The sequence below is a fragment of the Pseudorasbora parva genome, chromosome 3, assembly GCF_024679245.1.
Source record: "Pseudorasbora parva isolate DD20220531a chromosome 3, ASM2467924v1, whole genome shotgun sequence".
Classification (NCBI taxonomy): Eukaryota; Metazoa; Chordata; class Actinopteri; order Cypriniformes; family Gobionidae; genus Pseudorasbora; species Pseudorasbora parva.
The window spans coordinates 3,574,404-3,600,755 of NC_090174.1; the positions used below are offsets into that span (position 1 = coordinate 3,574,404).

General features: G+C 40.3%; 1 protein-coding gene across 1 annotated transcript in view; it reads left to right on the forward strand.

The window, feature by feature from the left end:
* LOC137070425 (astrotactin-2-like) overlaps positions 1-26,352 on the forward strand; it is a 620,747-nt gene that overhangs the window by 584,045 nt on the left and 10,350 nt on the right. Inside the window, exons 20-21 of the mRNA XM_067437549.1 lie at positions 8,298-8,439; positions 25,546-25,646. Coding sequence (XP_067293650.1) covers positions 8,298-8,439; positions 25,546-25,646 — 243 coding nt within the window. The remainder of the gene's footprint in view (positions 1-8,297; positions 8,440-25,545; positions 25,647-26,352) is intronic.

Below are 26,352 nucleotides of genomic sequence, written 5' to 3' on the forward strand. Positions count from 1 at the left end.
TTATACAGAACTTCTCTAGAAGTGGGGGCCACAAAGTGAAAGCAATGGGTTTGGAGATCTTATAAAAAGACGTCTTGTTTGGGCACTCTTGAGGTGTTGGAATGCGAGCGGGAAGCTTCCCTCTTATATACAGTGTGCTTTCTGGGAAAATGGTTAAATCATTCGTTCATTCAGTCCCTCTTCTCTAGACCTTCCCTCTGTTGCCCATTTTTTACTGCTCCCTCGGGACGCACAACCCAGACACGTTCTGCCGTTTTGATATGTATTTTGGAACGTGTTAAAAACTGATGTGAGCCTGCGACGCATGTTCGTCTAGCTCCAGAGATGCTAAAATTGGAGGTGTCAAATGTTGTTTTTACTGCTCGCTCTTTTCGTGTCTGCTTTGCCTCTTAGGTCGGTGCTGGGAACTGGGTTTAGAGACTGCCTGTGTATATTATTTCCCTAAAAGCGGACTTGAATATTTTCTTGTTAAACTGGTATTTGCAGGAAATACCTCACAACAGTATAAATGATGAAAATGTCTTGCACTACATGCGTATGTTTTTTGTAACAACACATGATCTCCTGCAGGATTATATGTACATCAAAATTTACATTGTCATTATTAAGTCACCCTCTTTTTTTCAAGCCATTATGATTTCATTTACTCTGTGAAAACATAAGCAAATATCTGGGAAAATATTCATACTTCTTGATTCTTTAGATTCTGAAAATAAAACAATAAAAACTAATTTGAAATATGAATACGAATGATAATATTATATCAATGATACTACAATAAAAGTTCACAGCCTTAACTTGTCATGGTAACAGCACAAAAAAAAAAAAAAAAAAATTGTCTAATTATCGTTATCAACAAAATCCCAGAAAATAGAGATCAGATTTTTTTTACCAATATCGCACACCCACATTTTGTAGCTGTGGTCTGTCACTGAATAATTTTTTTTTTTTTCGTTTTTTTGCCAGCTCACCAGCATTTTCACAAAAGTTTAATGGCCCACCGAATATTGTGTTGTATAAATATCTGTACATGCAATATATTAAAAGAAAGAACAGACCCTCAGCTTAAAAACAATAAATAAAATAAAATCTCTTCTATCTCTTATCTCCATGCATTCTTTTTTTTAATCACCAATTTAAAAGGTACACAACACATTCTGCCAGTATTATGTTAATGTTAACACACAATGCCTCATGGCATTATCCCTGGATATTATTACATTATATTAGTATATTATACGTTGGTGTTGTTTCACTTCATATGCACTTAAGTGCCGACTACCGACAAAACACAGACATTTGACGCAGTTTCACTGTGTTTGTGTTCGTGTGTGTTCATGTTCGTGTTCTCCTCATCCGGGAGAAGTGCCCATACAAGCAATCCCGCCCTTTTTTAAGTCATACTCAGAAAAATCTTTCCCAAACATATTCAAATCCTGAATGAGTGTATTTGGCACATAAATACTCCAGCATAAGGCCAACTCGTTTTTTTGAAAATTTGGCCATGTTTAGCATGAGAATCAACACTTTAACAGTGTAAATAAGTCAGAATGCATGAAATAGCATGATACCCCCCATTTAATGTGGGGGAGTTTCATTAAAAAAGCAACATTTTGAACAAAAAGCTGATAGAATCATGTTTTTGTCAAAGACTAAATCCAGATGGGATTCAGAACGATGATCAATCACAGATGGAGTAGATGGAGTCACATTAGGCAGTTTAGATTTATATGCTGTTTAATGTTGATGATAATGTTATTTTACATGTGGATAAACAATGCTTCTATCGCTTGTTTTTGCAGCACATTCTCACTCCCATCTCGTCAAATATTAACTGGGTCAGGACCGTTCAGCGTCACTTATTAATGTTATATTTTGTGATGCACATTGGTACAGACACGAATCACGAAACAGACACGATGGTCATGGGAATGTTGGCATGATGAAATGATTGGGTTATGATTTTTCATTATGACATGTTGGAGGGTGATTCTCAATTTAATCAGTTTAATTTTCTTACACTGCAAAAAAAAAAAAATGCTTTTCTTACTTAGTATTTTTGTCTTGTTTCTACCTAAAATATCGAAACATTCTTACATTAAGACACATTTACTAGACAAGTACAAATTATTGTCTTGTTTTGGGCAAAAAATAACTACAAATTAAGAGAGTTTTTGCATAAAATAAGCAAAATAATCTGCCAATGGGGTAAGGAAAATAATGTTGCTTGAATTAAGATTATTTTGCTTACCCCATTGGCAGATTATTTAGCTAATTTTAAGCAAAAAATACAGTGAGAGGCAGAGACTGAAAAGACTGAGACGGCAGAGCGGACTCTGCCGAGGGAAAGACACGGGCTCGCCGTAGGGAGCTGCACTGTGGATGAATACACATATGGGACCGCCGTGGGGGTCACAACATATGAAACCCAGCCTAACACAAGTTATATAGAAGCCTAACACAAGTTATTATATAATCTAGCGAACATGTTGGTTGTCGCCCAGCCCGTAGCTCTACAAATATCTGTCAGCGAGGCGCCACGAGCCAGCGCCCAAAGGAAGAGGCTACACCCCTGGTGGAGTGGGCTCTAACCCCGAGCGGGCAGGGCACATCTTGGGATTCATACGTCAAGACACATCCACTGATGGGAACTTTGGGCACATATCCAGGCCGGTGTCTCAGGATCATGTGAGAGTTGTCCGGACCAAATTCCAGGCACGATTCGTCGACCGAAAATGCCTGCAGGTCCCCTACCCGCTTGATGGAGGCCATTGCAGTCAGGAGTATTGTCTCCAGAGACAGAATTTTTAACTCTGCTGACTGCAAAGGCTCAACGGGAGGTCTCTGCAGTGCAGTCACCACCAGAGACAGGTACCAAGAGGGTATCGAGGGAGGGTGAGGCGGATTTAGTCTCCTCGCCCCCTCAGGAACCTGACGATCAGGTTATGCTTCCCTAAGGACTTTCCACCTACCAAATCATGATTAGCGGCTATTGTGGCAACATAAACTTTGAGGGTGGAGGGAGACAGCCTTCTCTCCAACCCATCTAGTAGAAAGGAAAGCACGGCACTGACCGAACATCTTCGGGAGTCTTCTAGATGAGAAGAGCACCAGTCGACGAACAGATTCCATTTCAACGAATAGAGGTGCCTTGTAGAGGGCGCTCTAGCGGAAGTGATGGTGTCTACCACAGCCTGTGGTAGATCACCTAGAACCTCCGCGTCCAGTCCATGGATCAGACATGGAGTTAATGTGCCATTGCAGTTGAGGCCCCGTCCATAGACCAGAAACTGCAAGCCTGTTGCACGTGGCACCCCAGCCAGTGGATGAAGCATCCGTGGAGACAATCGCATGCCTGGATACCTGTTCTAGGGGGACTCCTGCCCGTAGAAATACAGGGTCTGTCCATGGGCTGAAGGTTTGGCGGCAACTCGGTGTGACTGAGACACGGAGGGACCGGCTGTGCCACGCCCACCTTTGGACTCGGATGTGTAGCCAGCTTTGAAGCGGTCTCATATGGAGCAATCCAAGCAGCGCTATGGATGCCATATGCCCCAGAGCCTCTGAAACTGTTTCAGTGGGACCGCTGTCCTGCATTTGAAAGAAGTCAAGCAGTTCAACACCGACTGGACATGGTCCTCTGTGAGGTGCGCTGTCAGTGCGACCAAATCCAGCTCTATCCCAAGATAAGAAATCCTCTGCGTGGGGCAGAGGTGCTCTTTTCCCAGTTGACCCCCCAGAAGCCCCAACTGGCTGAGGTGACTGAGCACCATGTCCCTGTGTTCGCACAACTGCTCTTGCAACTGGGCAAGGATCCGCCAGTCGTCAGGATAATTGAGGATGCGAACACCACACTCACTCATGGGAGCAATGGCCGCCTCTGCAAATTTCGTGAAGACACAGGGGACAGCCCGAAGAGTAGGACTTTGTACAGATATGCTCATCCGTCAAACACAAAGTGTTTTCCAAGACCTGGTAAGCTCCTCATGCATCTCCGGGAAGAAAGACACTGGGACGGGACACTGGGAACCAGCGTGACTCGCCCCGAGAAACCAATCATCCAACCTAGAAGGTTCGGGACGTGGTAGAGGGTTCCACTCAAGCCTGACCTTTTGGGCAGCCCGGGAAAGCATATTCATCAACTTGGGGTCCGACTCGACCGTTGCAACTCTCCCAGAGGGAGGCAGTACAGCCGAATCATCATCCTCCGAGGACTGAAACTCCCCCTCCGATGCAGCGAGTGACATCTGCTCGTCCGCGGGTGCCCCAAAGGTCACCATTGGACGCCCATGAGAGGGGCTGACGGATTCCTCCAGAAGCTCCACCAGTTGCGGTGCTTGTGAGGGATTAGGGGCCTGCGGAGGATCGCTCAGCGGGTTTGCCCTAAACGTGATCCTCATGTCACCCCGGCCGTCCGTCAAAGAAGGCCTATTCTGTTGGGCAGGAATAGACCTAAATCGAGCTATGGGTAGGGGGAACCCACCTTCCCGAAGGTAGGAGAGTCTCGACCTAAGCGTCGAGATAGCCATGTTCCTGTAGTGAGAACATGAATTATCCACAAACACTGCCTCAGCGTGCTCTAAGCCCAGACACGTGATGCAGTGATTGTGACCGTCAGTGGGCGACAGGGAATGCCATCTTGAAAAATATGCAACGTCACCCGTGTAGCTCTTTAAACCAGACTTTCTTCCATATGACTAGAGCCCGAAGGCATTTGCGAGTTACTCTGATCATACGAAAAGGGTTCCATTTGGGGAAAACCCTCTGGTCTTTAGCCACCACTGTAGGGCCCTCTTGTGGGGCCCTCACTGTAGGGCCCTCATGTTTACACACCCTCCAGAAGCTTGCTTTCTGTGAGTGAGTGACGCCTCGTGGTTCCATCCCAAAGAGCCATGAAATCACTCTCACAGACATTTTCCTGGACTGTTTCCACCTGGTGGAATGAACTGCCGATCTCAAGTCGTGATTCGCCATTTAAAAAAAAAAACATCTCATGACACATCTTTTCCAATTGCACCTGAACAATAAAAAAAACACTTAACTATCCTTTTAAATTTTGTTTGTTTGTCCAAAAAAAAAAAAGTAAAAAAAAAAGAATGATTAAATGTAAATGTAAAATTTGCAACAGGCCGAAGGGAAAAACATTGGATGCTGCCGCTAGGTACCCTAACACTTTCTGAAAGTGTTTCACAGTGATATTCTGGCCTAGCTTTATTCCTGAGACTATCGTCAGAGTGGTCTCGACCCGCGCGGGGGATAATTGCGCCCGCATCGAAATCGAGTTCCATATGATCCCCAGAAAACTTGTTTTCTGGGCCTCTTTTTTGTGTTGAGTCTCAGCCCCAAGCACTGGATGTGTGACAGAACTACATCTCAATGTTGAACTGCCATCTCGTACGACTGTGCCAGGATTAGCCAGTCGTTGATATAATTCAGTACATGGATGCCCTGAAGTCTCAATGGAGCCAAAGCTGCATCCATGCACTTCGTGAACGTCCGAGGGGAAAGAGCTAGACCGAACGGAAGTACACGATATTGGTACGCTTCGCCCCCCAAAGGGAACCTCAGGAACTTCCTCTGGCATTGAAGGATGGATATATGGAAATGGGCGTCTTTTAAATCTATTGTGACGAACCAGTCCTTGGACGTTCGTCAACATCTTGAACCTGAATCTCCTCAGAGACCGATTCAGATACCTTAGATCTAAAAATCGGCCAAAGCCCTCCATCCTTTTATGGAACTATAAAGTACCGGCTGTAGAACCCGGTACTTTACACCGACACCGACCCGGTACTGTCTCTCCAACATCGAACATTTTCTATGGGTTCCTTCGCCAGCAAGGATTTTACTTCTTGTTCCAATACCCGAACCCGCTGCGGCACCACTGCAGTCCATGTCACCCCATTGAACTTTGGAGGGGGGTGATTGAACTGCAGTCTGTACCCTATTTCTACAGTACGCAGGACCCATGTTAAAAATATTGGGAAGGCATTTCCATGCACAGAGATAATCTACTAAGGAAATCAGCCTCTCGAGGCCGACCTCGGGTGTTATCTGAACCTTGTTCCCAGCCCGCTGAAGCGGAACCCCAGCAGGGAGCAGCTGGAAACGATTTTCGGTGTGTGGAGACAAGTGCCGTCCCGTCGCAGGTCTTTTTCGAGGCGACTGGGACAGCATTTGTCCATGGGAAAACGATGTGGCCCAAAGCATCAGTGATGGCGGGATTACCACATAATTTTCCCAAGAGCGCCATGCGGGATGCAGCCTCGGTTGCCCCCGCGCAGGAGGAACTGCTCTTAGAAGCCCTTCTTCCCAGCAGCCTTCTTGGCGAGAAGGACGTTCCTCAGATCGCCCTTCGGCCTTGAAGACTGCTGGTGAGAGCGTCGCCTTTGTTACCAGGTTCCCGGAGGAGGGGCTCTAAAAGCCACACTCTCTTTCTGCACCTGCCGGTGCGAGGAGCTGGTTGACGGCTGAGGCTGCCCACTTGGGACAGCCCTCCCCTTAGAACGTCGAGGGAGAAACTGATGGAAAGCTGCCGATTGTTTTTTCGCCTCCTGGAATGCCGAACAGACCCGAAGGCAAAATCGGGGAATCCAGGAGAAAAGTTTTGTCTTTCTCCTTCATCCAACACAGATTGAGCCAAAGATGTCTCTCCACAGTCACCATAGAAGCCATGGAGCGGCCGATGGCACGGGCCGTCTCCTTGGTGATGCGGAGAGACAAATCGGGAGCTTTCCGGAGCTCTAAAATATCCTCCGGAGAGGGACCCTCGCCCTCATCCAGTTCCTTGAGGAGGTCGGCCTGGTATGCCTGCAAGATGGATAATGTATGCAGGGAACTACCAGGGAACTACCAGCTCGCCCAGCCGTCATATATGCCCTGCCCACCAACGCAGATGTATCGCGGCATGGCTTGGTGGGCAGTACCAGGGCTTTAAGGGACGATGCCGATTCGGGTGAAAGATAGCAGTGCGAAGTTCCCTCGATACAGGGAACTCTCTTAATTTTGAGTTATTTTTGCCAAAAACAAGACAATTAATTTTGCTTGTCCAGTAAATACTTCTTGTCTTAATAATTTCTAGATATTTGGACTAGAAACAAGACAAAAATACTAAGTAGAAAAAAAAATGTTTGCAGTGTAGATTTAAAAAAATTATATATATTTACACTGATTAGACACGTTTGAACACATAACCCAACCCCACAACTAAACCTTCCCATGTGTGTTTTATATGATATAAAACACATGCTATAACAGGTATATATCACTGCGTGCACAATTTAGTGTTCCAAGCAATTGATTTGTGTGAAGAAAAGCCCCAAAAGCGATCAGCGTCTCCATCTGCCTCAGATCATGCACATCTTCAAACATTACCGCTCCAAGAAACGTTACGCCAGCGTTGATAGAGAAATGTCATTGTCTCTCTTATGTCTCATGGCCATTTGCATCATGTTCAAGAGTGGTTTGTATACTTTAAATGAGATTTGACTGCGTGCATTGATGAAATGTGGTGGGATCCTTTCAGCGTTTAAAACATTAAGACCAACTCTGTTCTTCACGTCAAGATCTTGTATGACTTTGGCAGAATGCAACCTGAGTTATTACCATTATACTGTTTTTGGTCAGTTTTTCCAGTAAATACCTGTGACTGTACTTTTATTTGCCTGTTATGTGTTTTATATTGTTGAGAAGTGGGTAAGTTTAAGGTATTAAGCATTAGGTTAGTTGCTACAAAATATAAAAGTAACCTATAAAAATTCATAAAATCATGTCTACTTTTACAATGCAAAGAATTATTCTTCTTGATCTGACACATTGGGCAAACGACTGAAAGCAATGGAGTTGCCTACCCTGCACGCTGAAAATAATGTGAATGGGGTATCCTTTCAAAAATAAATACATACAACTAACCCTCAAACAAACCCTAATCCTACCATAACCCTATAGTAAGTACATGCAGTCAATTAATTTTACTCAGTACTTAAATATATAACTACACTGTATGCAACAATGGCACATTAAAACAAAGTGTAACCACAATTTGTATTAGTATTTATTTAATTTTTGTAATATTTATTTATTCAATTTTTTATTTTTTTGCCAAATTGGTGGGTAATTGACTTGTTCTTGTACAATCTTCTTATACCAAAACAGCAATCAATGAGCAACAATGCATTTAACTAAAGTTGTGGTAACAGTTCCCCTGACTTGCTTTTTAGAGTGAGTGCAATTATTTTTGGATGAACTAGTTCTATATTAATGTGAATGTCCCTCTCTCATCTGTCTGTGTTTTGTAGGAGAGGTTGTAAGCCTCATGGACGATCTTTTCTCGGGTCTGGGCTCCTCGTGTGTGGTAGCAGGACGGAGAAGCGGAGAACATCCTCACAGTTTGATCTACTCTCTCGTCTTCAAGTGCCTGGAGCCAGACAGCCTTTATAAGTAAGAGCCACAGCAATAAAACAAACCCTCTATTGATCAGCATTTCTGTGAGAACTAGAAATACTGTGCTACAGTATATTGTGAATATAGGGGAGCGCAGGGCACAACCTAACCTGGAGTTAGTTGTAACACGCATGGTTTAATACTTTCCACACAGGCCAGAATGATGAAACTTTGTGTATTTACTAGTGGCCATATCAACACCATATAGAGAACAAATAGCGCCAAAATGTAAAAAAATCTTTGGAAGATATCACTGAACATTTATTTTATCATAACAAAAGTAAATTTCTTACTGTAAATGTAAGTTTATTTTTCATCCCTGTTTTTTGTGTTTATATATAATTGAATATTATATTTTATTTATATTAAATTTGCGGTGTAGTTGAATCAGCGATGTATTTGTTGTCAATATATATATATATATATATATATATATATATATATATATATATATATATATATATATTTTTTTTTTTTTTTAATGATAAAAATGCCATTATTTTATTTCAAAAAGTAAATAATTGTATTTTAATGACAAAATATTTTAGTTTGTTTTGGATATTATATCAGATAACATTTAAGCTGTCATTTGCTAATGTTACAGTGAACCCCACCTATGGTGCATGTTGTCACATTTCACTTCCATTATTTTGAGGTAAATCAAGAAAAAAGTAAGCACTGTATTAATGAAACAACACCTCATCATTGTAATAGACATGTGTGCAATTAATGTGGGAAAAAATAAATACTCTAAACCCAAAGTGAAGTTACACAATCTGAGACAGTTAAAAACCATTAGGTTGTGCCCGTTCTCCCCTACTCTATGTTTGTAACGGGTGCATGCAGGACATAGACATGGAGGATGAAGATTCAAATAGGTTAAAATCCAAACAAAGACTAATGCCTGGTTCAGACTACAAGATATTTTTGTCTGTTACGATAGTTACTGTGTAAGATTACGTGATTTTTACTCATTGTCGTGTCCTGGACTAGAAACATGTCAGACTACACGTTGCTACTCGACCAATCATCGCTTGTTGTCACGACGTGCGTGATGTCATTGACTTTCAGAAACAAGAGCGTAAACAAACGATGCCTGAAGCGGAGTGTTTTGGCTGTTTTACGTTTAGAAAAGCACAAAAATAGAAAGAAAACCCAACAAAAAAAAAATATTGTTCTTCTTATATTACATATTTAGTTATTAGCCAGTAGTAAACCACAACGTATTTGTAAAACATCTTTTAAGCTTACATTCCAGTAACGTTACTCACCGGGTTCCTGAAGGGCTTCCGCTATCGTTCGCCAGCATTTTTCTTATTTGGTCATGGTATCCATCGATGACACATCGTACAGGCAGGAATACTATTGCCACAACTCCATGAACCTTTCCTCCATTTTATAATTCCACCTAAAGTAAGCCGCTCCGTCATCTCTCATGCGTTTCGCCGTGTTTGAAAGCTGTGTACGAAAACTGTCTGTGCTCCGGTTGGTCAGCGCCACACGTGACAGAACCCGTCGTGAAGAACCGCAAAAAAAAATTAAACATGCTAGTCTTTCTGTCATGACGTGGTGAACTATCGCAGACGCGGATTCGGTTGTCGTATACTATGACACACTATACGAGATGAAACGATCGATTCTTGCATCCCGACGTCCATTATCGTTTACGAATCCCTACCACACCTTATGTCACACAGATCGTGCCAAATTTGGGCTAATATCGTGTAGTCTGAACCAGGCATAACGCACACACTACTGTTAACATGACTCTGTGGGAACAACTTAAATAGGAACTTAGACAAGATGATTAATAGAACACAGCTGAACCAGACAAACTCATAATGATGGTGACCATGGTAACAAAGGAGTGGCGGGAAATCAAACAAAGAAACACATGAGAATGAATGAAGACATAGGGCGCGTCTCAATCATCTCACTAGTTCAGTAGTCAGGGCACTGATCAGGGAGTCAGCCCAGTGACTTGTGTCCTAATCAGTGTCCTGACTAATGGACTAGTGGGATGATTGAGACGCAGCTATACTAAAAGTCCATGATAACTGATGAACTGAACATAACTGTGACCAAATTGTCTTGGCTAAAATGTATTTTTAAGGACAACGTGCAGCATACAACACCCTTAGCCATGACAATATCTGAGGGTTACACTTTATTTTGGTGGTCCAATTTAGACATTTTAGTAACTTTGTAACAGAATTTAAAAATTGTTTCAAAACCTGACAGCTGGCTTATAGAGATGATGAGATAGGGCTGATGTGATGATATTTATTGGTTGTAATATGCATTTTTAACCAACTGGAGTTCTTTTATCATAGCATCTATTTACACTAAGCGCAAACAGCCCGCCTTGTTGAGTCTATTTACACTAACTCTGCCCACTGACGTCTGTTCGGACCAGACACAATTATGAAAGAAATTGGATTAACAACAGTAGAAATGGTGCATGGCAGAAAGTTTTGATGCAAATTGTCCCATGTTCAAATTCACCCTTTGCTGAACTCACTCTACTCTGTTTTCCCATCACATATCAGATCAGAAAGGCATTTATTTTCAGAAAATGCACATAGTAACTGCCTATTTATAAGTATACCATCTAACTACTATTTACACTTATTGAAAAGAAAATACTGCTATTTTTTTCAGTGCAAATAGGAACTAATGCTATTTTATCTTAGTGTAAATAGCAGCTGACTTCACTTATAGAGCAGAAAGTAACACAAAACAATAATCAACACTAATCCACTCATAACACTTACTGATGTTTGAGCTGTTGTCATTTCCTGGAGGACAGAAGTGACTTTTGTTAATTAAAAGGATTTTATAAAGAAAAGGGATATTAAGGACAACTAATTAGAGACTGAAACAATATTCCAAAGAAAAACGGTTTGGTTTTAAAGAGTCTTAATTAGTGAAAGAAATACTAATAAGAATGCATGTGAGCAATCAGCACTAATGTGATATATTCACTCTGGATTCTTTGGAAGGACAAATCCGTCCAACACCAACTTAATGAACCGAAGGCCTCCGGCAAGTAAATTGATGTGGTTTGGATTTGGTCATTTAAGTGTTCTAAGTGTGGTATTTCTGTAAGTTGTGTGTTTATAGAGCACTTTTGGAGAGCACACAGACAGGTAATAAAATGGCCTTTTCTTTGTTGGTTGTTTAGGTCTCTCGTGACAAGACATGTCAGAACATGGGTTTAGTTATGAACAGAGTGAACCTCTTCAGTGTCAGATTTAATAGTGCCTTCTTCCAGGCTTTCTATTGAGGGTGAGGGGGTTAAAGAACAGTGTGTACATTTGAGTTATTTTGCTCAATGTTTTGTGATTTCCGTCTTATGGTTTTCATTTCAAGGAATCGTTTACTCAGAAATGAGCATTTTTGTTGTCATCACTCAACAATTGATTGTTTCTTTGGTTTTGTTGTTGTTTGTTTGTTTTCCGTACTATGAAGTGGATGGTGACTTAAATCCAAACTCGGAAAGCCATGAAAAAAAGTGTCAAAAACCATTACATTTATTCATTTAGCAGATTATTTAAACCAAAGCTATACTTGCTGCATATAAATCACTTAAATGCATTTACCAAAAATGGCAATCGCAGTAAAAATGTTGTATTGCTATTAAAGTATTAACATAATAAATTGAAATGCAGTTAAAACAATATAATTGCATGTATAAATTAGAAAATATGCCCTCAGTCTTAACACTGATGCTGCCTTTCATTTACACTGAACCAAGGAAACCTTATTAAACCAATAAATTGAATCAAACTGCTTCTGTAATAGTCAGATAAGCCTACTATAGCACTCTATCATTACACCTCCACCGCATCGCTCTGCCCTTTGATAAGACCTCAGCTTTACGCAAAGTGTTACGTCTATAATCGATGCCAAACTGGCTCATCTGTAGTTTATTTCATTAGATTCTGTGCTGTGTTTCTCTGGCTTTTCAGACAGTATTAGTTGTACGTGGAGTCATTGCTCAACTCATGTTTTGCTGTATATTGAACTACCTTCTTAAACTAGATTAAATTACACAAATAAATGGCTTGCAAAGTGCAGGCAATTTTGCCAGCTTTCTGTTTGTTAAAAAGGAGAATTTGGTGTGCAGTTGACACTAAATCAGGGGCCTCACGTATAGAACTTTCCATAGATTTAATCCTAAATGTGTGTGTACGCACTAAAGCCAGATTTTGCACAAAAGTTTTCAGATTTTGCCAAACCATGCCAACGGCAGAACCGGCGCAAAATTCCCTTTATGTAGCCCAGTCAGCGGAAGATTGTGCGTACATGCATCTCCATCCGTCTGCTCCACCAAATATGAGCTTACAATGTCTAGTTTTATTATGTATAACTTCATATGCACATAATTTCCATCCATGTGATACCATGTTTAACGGTAAAAGAGGAAAATATGAGATATGGACTATGTGCCTCCACATCACATTCAATTATATATAAACACAAATTAATACATCACAAAAGTCGTTCAGTGTTGCCTTGTTTTAGAATAAATATGTACCTTTAAGGTACTAATACACAACTTTAAACTACTGATATGTACCTTGTAAGGTAATAATATGTACCATTTAGGGGTGAGTAAGATACAAAGATGGACCTTTTCACTTTTGTACCTTAAGGTGCCACCCCAGCAACTGTATCCTTTCTTTTTTTGTTTTTTTTTTGAGAGTGCTAAATCAAAATTGTATAAAATTCACTGATAAACTTTCAGAGAAGTGGTATTCTCAATCTTTCCACTGGAAATTAATCAGCTTTGATTATGTTTACAGTGTGCAATATAACATGAGTTCATGTTTCGCGTGTAAAAAAAACACAGTATTTTTCACACAATTTACTTATCTGTTCAGCGCAGTTTTATCGGTCCTAAAAACGGCCTCATGATTTCCTTGTTCTATGAAGTCCCTCCTTCAGAAATATGTAACGAGTTCTGATTGGGTCAGCGCTTCCCGTGTTGTGATTGGACAGCAGCTTAGCGCACTTTACCCGGAAAGGTCCCGCCTCTTACCATAACGGGGAGATTGCGTGTTCTTGTGGGCGGAGGGTTAGTCAACAAACGGTTCTAGTGACGTCATTACATCCCTGCACTTCCTGCTGTAGTCCAAACCGGCCGTTCACTGTAGGCTTTGAAAGGGAACTTCTGTTAAATAAAATATCTCGCTTGGCATTGAACTTTGAGCTTTATAATTTTACAGGTATTATTTATGCTCTAACAGCAACATTTCAGACTAAACAAAGTTTAAAAGATGGAATCGCCAAGAACGAGACCTTTAAAAATTTTAATGGAAACCGGTAGGCTTAGTTTCATGCAGTGTAAAGAATTGTCTGACTCAGCACGACAAAATATTTGAAAATTAAAAGTGCATATCTTACCGTTTCCTTAAAATATCTTTCCAAAACAATGATATTTTTCACAACATTGGGAAGAGCATGAAAATGGTTGTCATTAGGCTACAGTCTGTCTGTGCAGGATATCAACAGCTTTGTACAGTGTCATTGGACGCTTACTGTCTGGCATTATACCGTTATGTTGCACGTTTTTGTGACATCCCAACGAAACATTAGCAAATTGCCCATCTACTTATTGTACGCAAAGACATCAGAGAAACCTTGAAGCACCTTAAATACTGCAGCTGATTCCTGTGGATACTGGATAGCATCATGTCGAGAAGACGCTGTGCTTCATAATGTGTTTATTGGGTTTCATATTTTGTAGGTCTCTGACTAACCAGCTTAAGTTATTACTGTCTTACTGAAATACAACTGTAAATCAGCTGTGGGCTGCAGTATTACCTAAACCTGTGTCTATTAATGCAGACTGTCTGTCATTCTTACTACTCTGAAGGATGGAGCAATATTTGTTTTGCAAACTTTAATGTTTATATCAGTCATTCACGTTAGTGCTGGGCTAATGTATGTGTGGTTATTGATACAGCACACACACACACACACGCACACACACACACACACACACACACACACACGTTAATACTGATGGTGAGGAATTACAGTTGAAACATCTCATGATTTACCTCAAACTGAGTAAGATCACTGAGAAATGTCCTGCTCAAGGTTCAGGTTGAAAAATTAGTTATTTCCTTGTTTCGTCATCAATGAGACTTGCTCTGGAATTGGTGTTAAATCAATGTCACCGATACTGTCTATAAAGTCTGTACAATCGCTGAGCCAATCACAAAATAACAGACTTGTCCATCTGACCAATCAGAGCAGAGTAGGCCATTCACAACAGACTGAGCCATCTGACCATTAGTATTTATTCCAAATTAAATATTTATTTGATATACTGTTATTTTTTATTTATTTTTGAACATGCCGATGTAATTGCACTAGTATTATAACAGAATAACAACCAACATTAGAAAACATAACAAAAAATATGAACATCAATAGACAGTATTAGCGTGAGAACATTGCATTAGAATGAGAAAAGAGAAGTCAAGCAAACAAAGTCAAGCAACAAAACAAAACATACTATTTTCATGAAGAATGGGAAAAGTGAGTTCCCTTTCAGTCGGTCACTTCGACGTACGTCGGACTGACTGACGAATTGGGATCACTTCTGGGAGCCCCTATCAGCTTTGAGATATAGAAAATGGGCCAATGAACATTAGCGTGCGTGCTTTGCATATCGCACCCCGCCCCGCGGCGTGGGTATAAAGGGGAAGAGATCGCCACGCACTGTTGTCATTCACTTCAGAGCCGAACGGCGTTGATGAAGCAACAGACGGCCTGTTTATGAAATCGACCGCGATCTCACTGCTGCTGAGAGAGCTGTTGTTTTCACAGCAAAACTAAGATACTGACCAATTGGCACAACATACACAGTCGGTTCGGTGGGCGTGTTCCATTCTGCTGAGTGCAGATACAGGTTGCACTACATCCCTGTATCCTGCTGCGGTCGATCCATGGGTGCTTCAGCACTAAAAGAGCAGTTTTCTCACAAAAAGAGCTACACGGGTGACGTTGCATCTTTTTCAAGATGGCATTCCACCCGTGTGTTTATGGATGCGGTCATTCCCTGTCATCCACTGACGGTCACAATCGCTGCATCACGTGTCTGGGCTTAGAGCACGCTGAGGTGGCGTTTGTGGATAGTTCATGTTCTCACTGAGACGTGCCCTGCCCACTTAGATTAGAGACTAGATAAGGGATTAGAGCCCACTCCACCAGGGATGTAGCCTCGTCCTGGGCGCTGGCTCGTGGCGCCTCGCTGACAGATATTTGCAGAGCTGCGGGCTGGGCGACACCCAACATGTTCGCTAGATTCTATAGCCTACGTGTAGAGCCGGTATCTTCCCGTGTACTCAGTCCCATAGTCGGTAAGACCAAAGTGCTCCCTACGGCAAGCCTGTGTCTTTCCCTCGGCATAGCCCGCATTGCCGTCTCATTTTGGTGTTGCTCCCCTGCCTAAGATGGCTGGGGCCACCCCTGGGACTTCTGTATGTTGCACTGCCCACGGCCAGTCCATAACTGTATTCTCCACATGGTAATTCCCTCTGGGCATGATGTGGCTTCCGCAGCGGCCTCCGGGCACGCTTTCCCAGCGTTATCCAATAGTCTGCTGAATGGGTCTTGCGGAACAGCAGTGTGAGTCTCCTTGCAGGAATTTCCCCGCTTAGTACAGACGGGGTCTGAGAGGCTCTTGCAGGGTGCTCAAAGTGATAGTAACTGTGGCGTTTTCCATAGGGATCCCAATTCATTGGTCAGTCCGATGTACGTCGAAGTGACCGTCTGAAAGGGAACGTCTCGGTTACGTATAGTAACCCTCGTTCCCTGAAGTGGTATGTCCCATTGCAAAAACAACAGTGCGTGGTAATCGCTTCCGCTTTATACCCGCGCCACGAGGTGCGATATGCAAAGCACGCACGCCAATCTTCATTGGCCTGTTTTCTATATTTCGAAGCTGATAGGGCTCATAGAAGTTATCCAATTTGTTGGTCCCGACGTATGTCTCTGTTCCCTCCTTCAGGGAACGAGGGTTACCATATGTAACCGAGACATTTTTCTTTACGAATTTAGGCGAAAGATGTGTGGTCCTAATGCACTGTGCTAGCGTTGCTGTGGTAAAAAGTGTAACGTTGAGCGCCGTTATACTCAAGTTCACGGGGACTCGCGGGAGAAATGCCTGCGGGTAATGGACTGAACAGGTAAAACACTACAAAACACTACAAAAACAGCAAAAACAGAGTAAGATGCACTATCAATATGTATTTGTTGACAACTACAGTATAATTTGCAAAAAGTGCTGGTTTTCAATGAACAGTAATCTGAATTATTTATATTATTTTTTATTGTATATAAAAACTTTTTCAGGTGTAAACCAATCCTCCAGTTTGGATTGTTGTCATTTTGAGAGTTAATATACATTATTTAAGATGTTTTAAGTGTTATATAATACAAGTAGCTCTCAGCTTCTTTCATTTTTTAAAAAGTAGCTCTCAAATTAAATAAGGAGACCCCTGGTCTAGAGTGTCCGTACGGTGCTCACATATTTACGGCTAGTTTCCGACATATGTGTGGAAAAATGCATATGCATATTTCAATGCCTTTTTTGTGCGTATGCAACGTTTATACATTTGGCCCCAAGTCTCAAAACAGGTTATGTTTGAAAAATCACTTAACAATCAACCTAAATGGGCAGCGTAGCATAGTTGACTCATGGGAGGAGGTTAGTGGTGAAACTTTGAGAACAGACCCTGAAAGAACGATCCTTTGAGGGTAGAATAAATCATGGCCACTGACACAGCGAAGCATGATAAACCTGGTATGACCCATACTGTGGCGTGAATTATGAGATGCCTGAATTATGCATATGCTCTCCAAGGTTCAGAGTCCAAATCTCTAGACTTGCTCGTTTTAAGGCCAAAACAATTCAGAAACGATATCTTGGGTACATCCATCTTCTGTTCGCGTTTGATTGCTGTTCTGGTATATTTCAGAGTTTGTGGGAAGAGTTGAAAACAAAACCTTCAAACTGAAGGAGTTGTCTCTTTTGGCTGCTAATGCTTTGATGGCAACCCATTATGAGACCATTGGCTACAAGATCTTCAAATGCTCCCATTAAACCTGATTTCTGTTTCCTAATCTGATATTACGATTGGGATTCAAATGATTTGCACTATGTGAGATCATAAGATCGGGTTGGAATAGCCACATGTTTGGCCAACAAGATCAGCCCCAAATAAACGCCTAAAAGCCAAATTACTTCTAGCAGTGATTTAGCAAACCCTATCTTAATATCCTGTAAAATTTTACATTTTCAAAATGAATTCAACATCAATAATGCAACATCAACGTTATTGAACAGAACTGAATCCACATTGAACTGAATTGCGCTGAATAATCACTGTAGAGCTTGTTGCTTTACAACTGAAATTTATTTTTTTTCATGAATTTTAAATCATTAACACTGTTGCTTTCCTGTATTATGATGTGAAGCTGCTTTGTAACAATCTTTATTGTATAAAGTGCTATAGAAATAAATGTGTTTGTTCTCGAGATTAAATAAATGGCAAATGGTGAGCAAATGGTAATTTTTGCTGATGTCTACGGAAAACAGCTATCCATCTATCTTGCGTGTCTTAGAAAAGATCTCAGCAGTGTCTCAATCTGTGCTCAGATTTGCCAAAAGCAACTCATTTAACGGCTGAACTATAGGTGCAGAAATCATAACAGCCATGAGCTGAGAAAAGCCAGACATACAGGAGTGAGAAACAGAGAGATGTAGAGCGTGTCAGCCGGACAGGGGGAGAGGGAGGGAGGGAGGGAGGGAGGGAGGGAGAGAGAGAGAGAGAGAGAGAGAGAGAGAGAGAGAGAGAGAGAGAGAGAGAGAGAGAGAGAGAGAGAGAGAGAGAGAGAGAGAGAGAGAGAGAGAGAGAATCGTTCCTGGGGGGCGAATGGGAATGTGTTTTGCCATCGTGTTTTGACATTCCCAGCGATGAGCCAGACCACTTTGCCTTTGTTCTCCTGGGTGATCTTTATCACTGCCAATTGTTCGCAGAGTTCCTCAGACTTGGATTTAAATGGCATGTGACATCCAGAGAGAGAAGAAAAGATAAGAAACATGAAGTATTGTGAAGAAAACTACAGCACCCCCCCAAAAAAATAATGGTGTTTCGAAGTGTAAAGGGCTGCACACCATTCAGATTACACTCTTAAAGATAAAGGCTTTTTATTCGCTTCGGATGTTCCAAAAATAACTTTTACCATCCATTGAACAAAAGTTTTTTTGCAGTGGAAAAGGGTTATTTAAAGCCAGATCACAGCTATACTAATAACAATATGTCCACACAGCACATGAGAATATTCTGTTTATTTTAAGTTTATGTTGCGATTTTGTCACCTACTGTTGATGATGATTGGTAGATGGATTCAAAAGGATAAAGGATGGATTCTGATTTGCTCTTTTATTGTTTCAGTAACATCATTCCTTTGTTTCCTTATCATTAAAGTTGTAGGGTGAACTTCCCTATTCTCATAAAATTAGGATGATTAATAAAACTGAATAGTTATCATTGTCTATACAGAAATTTCCATCAACCAATATCACTTTTAACTGTTTCCCAGGAAACTTCCATCATTTATGAGTCATTTATCGTTATAGTTGTGGTGTAGACTTCCCTATTCTCATAAAATTAGGACGAATATTAAAATTGTTTAGTTATCTTTATAGACCTTTAGACTATTAACTCTTTTCCTACCACTGATGAACAATTCTGTCATTTATCGCTATAGTTGTGGTGTGGATTTCCCTATTTTCCAAAAATTTGGACGAATATTAAAACTCTACAGTTATCATTATATATAAATCCCTTTAGACTATTAACTCTTTCCTCGCCATTTACAGCTTTCCATGTTTTCACTTTTATACAGTAGGGGCGCTATTACACATCTAACACAGCAGAAAAAGAAGCAGAAACAAGCGATATCATATGTAAACAGATGCACATGTAAAATAACATGATCATCAATATTCCGCAGCATATAAATCTAAACTACCTAATGTCACTGAATGAAACGGGCCCCAGGAGGAGCTCTAGGACTGTGAAGCTTTGGGGGTGTTAATGGACTCCATCTACTCCATCTCTGAATCCCATCTAGATTTGTCTTTGACAAAAACACAATATTCTCTATCTTTTGCTCAAAATGTTGCTTTATTATAAAACTATAATATATATTTGTTTAAAGTGTTTAAAAAAAATGCATGAAGTTTTTTGCATGAAGAAGCAGAGGCTCTTCTCATTCTTATGATATATTGCATATTCAGATATTCACACAACTACATATTCTGGGAGCCATGAAACTTTTATGAAAATTATCAAAAATGCTGGTGGTGGGTTAGGTAACTTATTGTTAATGCTAGCAACCTATTTAAAAAATAGAGGGGAAAGAGTTAATATTTTTCACACTAAAAACATGGTTATTTTGCTTATTTGGGGAACCAAAAATGGTTCTTCAATGTAATTGCTTCAGGTAGAGTGAGAGCTGATTTGGAGCACCTCAGCAAAAAAAATACCTTTGGCATCTTTGCAACACCTTAAACAACCCAAAACACCAACGAGTCTAGAGTTCCCCTTGTGAAGTCCTTAAAGCAAACTACAAATTGTCTGATATAAAAAACCCACTCCACTGGGCAACCGCGCAACCACATAATTCAAACAATGTGATTGTTCGAGCCAGTGTTGTTCTGATGAGATTGGCAGCGGATGGTGGCTGGCCTGCATTTGGAGTGATGTCTTTTGGTGAGGTTTCGGAAAGGAATGCCACACTCCTTCGATGAATAACAAGATCAGGCAAACTATGTGAGCCATGTATAAACAGGCCGTATTACAAACAAAACAATCAGCTAGTGGTTATCGAAATATGGATTTCCAAACAAAGGAAGAGTCAAAGTGTTGAAACCTTGCCGTGTAAAGAAACGTCTCCCTGGATGCAGGGGAAAAGACATATCTGGCATGTCCGCGTTGTCTTATGCATAGTCAGAAAGCGTATCCATTTCATCAGATGCACCAGCGATGAAAAATTGGAATGAACAAATTTCTGCAACCGGTGTCTCGGGTTAGATGCATATGATGTTGGTTTACAGTATGACTGCAAAACACCATTTCTGGTAATGGAGGAATTTTAATAAATATATAAAATGTGCATTGCAATTTAATCTGATGCTGGCACATTGCATATAAACGTGGAGAGTTTACTTAATCTACTTAATGTATGTTTACAGTGCACTTGACATACTGTTCAGTTCCAAAATTTGGAGCCATACTGAGGTTTTATGAGTAAGCCACATTTAACAGATGAGTATCCAAAGGCATTAAAGAGGCCATATTATGCCCTTTTTAAGCCTTGATGCTGTTTTTGGGCTCTAGGACAGGTTTTCATGCTTGAATGTTCATTATTTTCCCCACATTTCTCCATTGTCCTCTATTCCCAGTCTGTCAATAATGCTCAGTGCGCCTCCTGCACAATAACGTAACTCACTGCTGAACTACCGTAAAACAATGCATCATTGAAGAAATCAACTGGTCACTGAAAATCAACTGTTTCTCAAAACCATGCTGTTGCAAATTTGTCATTCAGCTACGTTAGTTTATGAAGTCACACGGGTGGTGAGGTAATAACTTATTTTAATGAGTTATTTTGAGATCGAATTAATGCTAGATGTTTTTGCTATAAATTAAAAACATGGCACCTGAGGAGTAATTCTCCTTTTTCTCAGTTATTTTGCTTTGCTTGTTCTCACATACTATAGAGCATGTACGCACATGCACACTTCAAAAACGGTGCTTAAAATCTCTTAACTAACTAAAAGACATCAATTACATTTGTATGTATTCGAAATAAAAGATATAGATTGTACTGACTACAAGGATTGATTAAATCCACGTCATGCAAACCAGAAAGCTCTCTTCTTTTGTCAGGTTGAGAGCTGTCGTTCCAGCCACTCCAGTCTGTGATGTTGTTTGCGAATGTTCATTGGAACTATGGTTTTGGGAAACTATGCAGATAATGATGGAAGTTGTGACCGTAGCTAGCTAACGATGCTTTTGGGAAATACTACTTCTGTTTAGTTCTTGTCTGAATGAGGCCGCTCCTTTTGAAAACCACAATGCACTCTGAATGGTCAGCTGGACCAATGTTTTGTGACTGACCAAGGGCTTCGAGCATAGCTGGGAAATTACAATAACTTGTAGTGTGTTGAAATGCAAGTTATTGTAATTTCCCAGCTATGCTCGATGCTCGAAGCCCTTGGCCAATCACAAAACATTGGTCCAGCTAACCAATCAGAGTGCATTGTGGTTTTCAGAAAGAGCGGCCTCATAAATAGGACCACTCCTTCTGATTGAAAGTTAGATTTAAAATGGACAAACTGAGCAAATCGGGTTGTTTTAACCCAGTAAATGGGTTAATATTTGCTTAAAACAACCCAATCACTGGGTTAAAATAACTAAATTGCTGGTTTTTGTCCATTTTCAAATAAACACATTTTTTTGTTTAACTAACTCAACCAGGCCCCGCCCCTTTGTTTTGCATATGCCTTGGGTGGGAATTATTTAAATGAGGGATATTGTGATGTGTTCGTTCCCTAAAGAAAACTACAATGACTACAATGGAGGCATTTCAAGGAATGTTGAATTGTCAATACAACTGACCATTTTGAAAGAATATTATCAAGCTTACTTGATAAATTGATGTTGAATTTCTTAAAATGTTTAATTACCATTATTGTGATCAGTGTCTCCTTTGGTTGGTCAATTGGAGCTTAATTTACACTCACCTAAAGGATTATTAGGAACATCTGTTCAATTTCTCATTAATGCAATTATCTGAAATAATCACTCGTTACAACCGAGGTCTGCAGCAAAGCATTTGTGAAGCCACAACACACACAACCTTGAGGCGGATGGGCTACAACAGCAGAAGACCCCACCGGCACCACTCATCTCCACTACAAATAGGGAAAAGAGGCGACAAGTGGCACAAGTCCACTAAAATTGGACAGTTGAGGACAAATGTTGCCTGTTCTGATGAGTCTCGATTTCTGTTGAGACATTCAGATGGTAGAGTCAGAATTTGGCGTAAACAGAATGAGAACATGGATCCATCATGCCTCGTTACCACTGTGCAGGCTGGTGGTGGTGGTGTAATGGTGTGGGGGATGTTTTCTTGGCACACTTTAGGCCCCTTAGTGCCAATCATTTGCAAGATGCTCTCCTATCAATATGGGCCAACATTTCTAAAGAATGCTTTCAGCACCTTGTTGAATCAATGCCACGTAGAATTAAGGCAGTTCTGAAGGCGAAAGGGGGTCAAACACAGTATTAGTATGGTGTTCCTAATAATCCTTTAGGTCAGTGTATATTATTGCACTTATTTTCTTATTGATGCAGCAGTGCAATAAGAAATCACAGTTATTTGGATTCAAAGGAAAGGATGGGAAGTAATAAATTAATTGCTTTTAAAAGGTGACATAACTTCTAACTAAATCACTAACCAGTCTATTTTACATATCAATAATGATTTAAAATTGTATTTGTGACAATATCTTGTAATTGGTCATGCTTGAGTCACACACAGACTTCAACATTCAGCATCAAAACACAACAATGGTAACAATAAATAATGTAATAAAGTAATTTTTCAAGTGAACTCTAAAATACTTTTTTTAGTTAGTAGATGTAAGTGACTATAGTAACTAAGCATTTGTCAGTACAACATATACGCCTTTATTTTTATTTTTTTAAGGCAGTCGGTTTGTATTTTAAGTAAGACTAACTAATTATATTTTACAGTTTAGATCCTTTTTAAGACATTTAAATATTGGTCGGTATTGATATAGATAAAGATATTGGTTATTATTGTTCTGTTTAAGACATTTAGATATTGGTCAGTTTTGTTAAAAACGCAAAAGCAAGCGATTGTCAAAATAAAAGAAATAATATACTTTTACACTTTCTCCGGTGAGAAGTCTGACACTTGGGCACATGCCAACTAAATTATATTACTTGTGGTGCAAAGAAAATATTTTTTAGACTTGCACAATAAATATTGTCTAAAAATAATAACTAGACATAGGCACTGTCAAAACCACATTCTGTTTGTGTTGGTTTTCATGAACTATCAGTTGTTTTCATTGGTCACATGTCTTGCTTTGTTCTGTTTTCCCGCCACAATCGGTCACCATGGACACTGATCATATTTATCACAGCTGTTTGTCATTTTAGTTAATGATCTGTGTATTTAAGTCCCTGCTTGTTTTTCATTAATTGTCTGGTGTTGTCTGTGTTTAAGTGCACTGTTGCGCACCCTGCCGTCTTTGATAATAAACTTTGTATTTACAATTAGGTACCTTAACCTCTTCATCATCTTCTTTAGACCCGAGTGTGACAGGCACAATATGCAAACAAATGATGCAATAATGAGCGTGGAATCATGAAAGTTGTAGTCTTGACTCTTGACCTTTGACCTCCACAGCTGATGGGAAGGAATCCAAAAACACTATCCCTGCGTCTCAATCAGCTCCCTAGTTCACTAGTCAGGGCACTGATTAGGACATAAGTGGTCTCACTCCCTGAACAGTGCCCTGACAACTGAACTAAGTACACTAAAGTATTGTCTCAAAGGCATGGTAAAAACATGGTAAATCAAGCAAACAAGCAGTTCAAACAATAAGACTACCCGTGTTGAGCTGTATAACAGTGATCTGTTTGAGTGTTTTGATAAATGTACATCCAAAGTGTTTCTTGTCTGTCTTATGCAATACTTAATACACTGTAAACCCGAATAAGCTGGTAATGGAAACTTGGCTAGCTTTTACTAGCTAATTCAGTAAATTCTACCTTGCTAATTGGTGACACAATGCTTTGATAGAATTAGCATTGCATAGCACTTGAATGAGTACAGCAAAATAAAACATTTAACATAAATCTGTTCTCAAACTAAGCTCACGCTCCGCTCCACACATGATGGAAACCCTACAAAAATCAACATAATAGAAACTATTTTAAACCAACATAACAACATATTAAACACTACAAAACCACCCAGTTAACGTGCACATACACACATACAAAAAAAAACAAAAAAAACATAGCACTTCATTTTAGCATTTACCCTCCTTTTGAGTGTCATGGCAAAGCATGCTGGGACATAGAAATCCCAGTTGAAGTTAAATTTAAGTGTGTCTAAATTAAAATAAACAAACTCAAAACAATAAACAATTACAAACAATTCAGATTACTAAATAATACTCATAGCAGTTTATTAGTTGTAACTCATTTGTTCAATTTGAGTTAGCTCTACTCAAACCAATACATTATTTCGAGTGTATTTAAAGCATCTTTGGTGTTCCCATCAAGGGTAAATGGTGCAAATATGACACCAATGACAGGCGATGCACTAGTTAAAATTGCTTATTTCTTTGGATTTAAACATTGCAAGAAACTTTTGGAATAACGTAAGTACACTAGTCAACAAATTATGTAACATTGTTCTAGTGGGTTTTGGATATTTGAATCTTAAAATCTAAGATATTGTGCCTTTAACCAGTCACCTTAATGACCTGTGTGTCATTATCAGCAGAGCCAGGGCTGTTTAGTGCAGCTTGTGCTGGGTGGTCTGAGAAAACGCTGAGCAGCCGCTTTAATGTGTTTTGTATTTGCCAAACGGAACTCCGTCATTAGAGGAAGTGGGAGTCCCATTTAAGCTGCTATTAGCTGTAATGACTGTTTTTTTTTCTTGCGTTTTTTTGCTCGTCACGCACGCAATTTCCTAATGTAACAGAATCCACTGGAATCCCTGCCTGCGTGTTTTTAGAGGTCTGTGGCTCATAAACAAGAACTCCAGAAACTCTTTCAGGGACACCTTTCGGCTTTAATGATTTTGTCGTACGGTTCCGTGTTTATGTTGGCTAAGCTCAAAGTTATTTGGCTTACTTTGGTCTATTTGTTTGTGTAAATGCCCCATGTAAATGTTTCAGTTACATGCAGCTTAAAAACAGAGGTTAGGCAACACACTGAAACATTATTTTCCTCACGTCTCTTCTAGGTTCACTCTTTATGCCGTGGACAGCCGTGGTAGTCGATCGGAAGCGAGTTTTGTGACCGTCCGCACGTCCTGTCCGATGGTGGATGACAGCAAAGCAGAAGGTAAAGAGCCATTCTCCTTCACTCCATTCACATGTGTGAATGAAGAGAGTGACATGTCATCATCGCACCCATCTGAGGTGGCAGCTCTTCATGGCCTGTCTGTTTACCATTTCGTCATCCATAGTGGCTAGACGGTTTTACTCCAGCAGAATTCACAGGTCTGGCGGCAGAATGAATCACAGGGAAGTAGGACACTCAAAATCGATATCAAAGTGAAAGAAAGTTCACTCAAAGACAAGGAAAAGTAAAACTCATAAAATGTGTTGAAACGATTAAAGCACATTAGGAAATATCTTATTTAGTTCTGATTCTCTTGTGAAAACAAAATTTTTAAAGTGTGTTGGTAGTGTACTTCAGTTACACTGTAAAACATTTTACAAAAAAAACATATAGGTTTTTACAAGATTCAACTATTTTTTTAAGTTGTTTAATGTAATTTAAGCTGTAATGACTTATAAATCTAATATACACCCTAACCCTAAGCCCAACTCTTACCCACACCACCACACCTGTCCCTAACTCTACCCTTAAACTGACCCACACCACCACATCTGTCCCTAACTCTACCCTTAAACTGACCCACACCACCACATCTGTCCCTAACTTTACCCTTAAACTGACCCACACCACCACACCTGTCCCTAACTCTACCCTTAAACTGACCCATACCACCACACCTGTCCCTAACTTTACCCTTAAACTGACC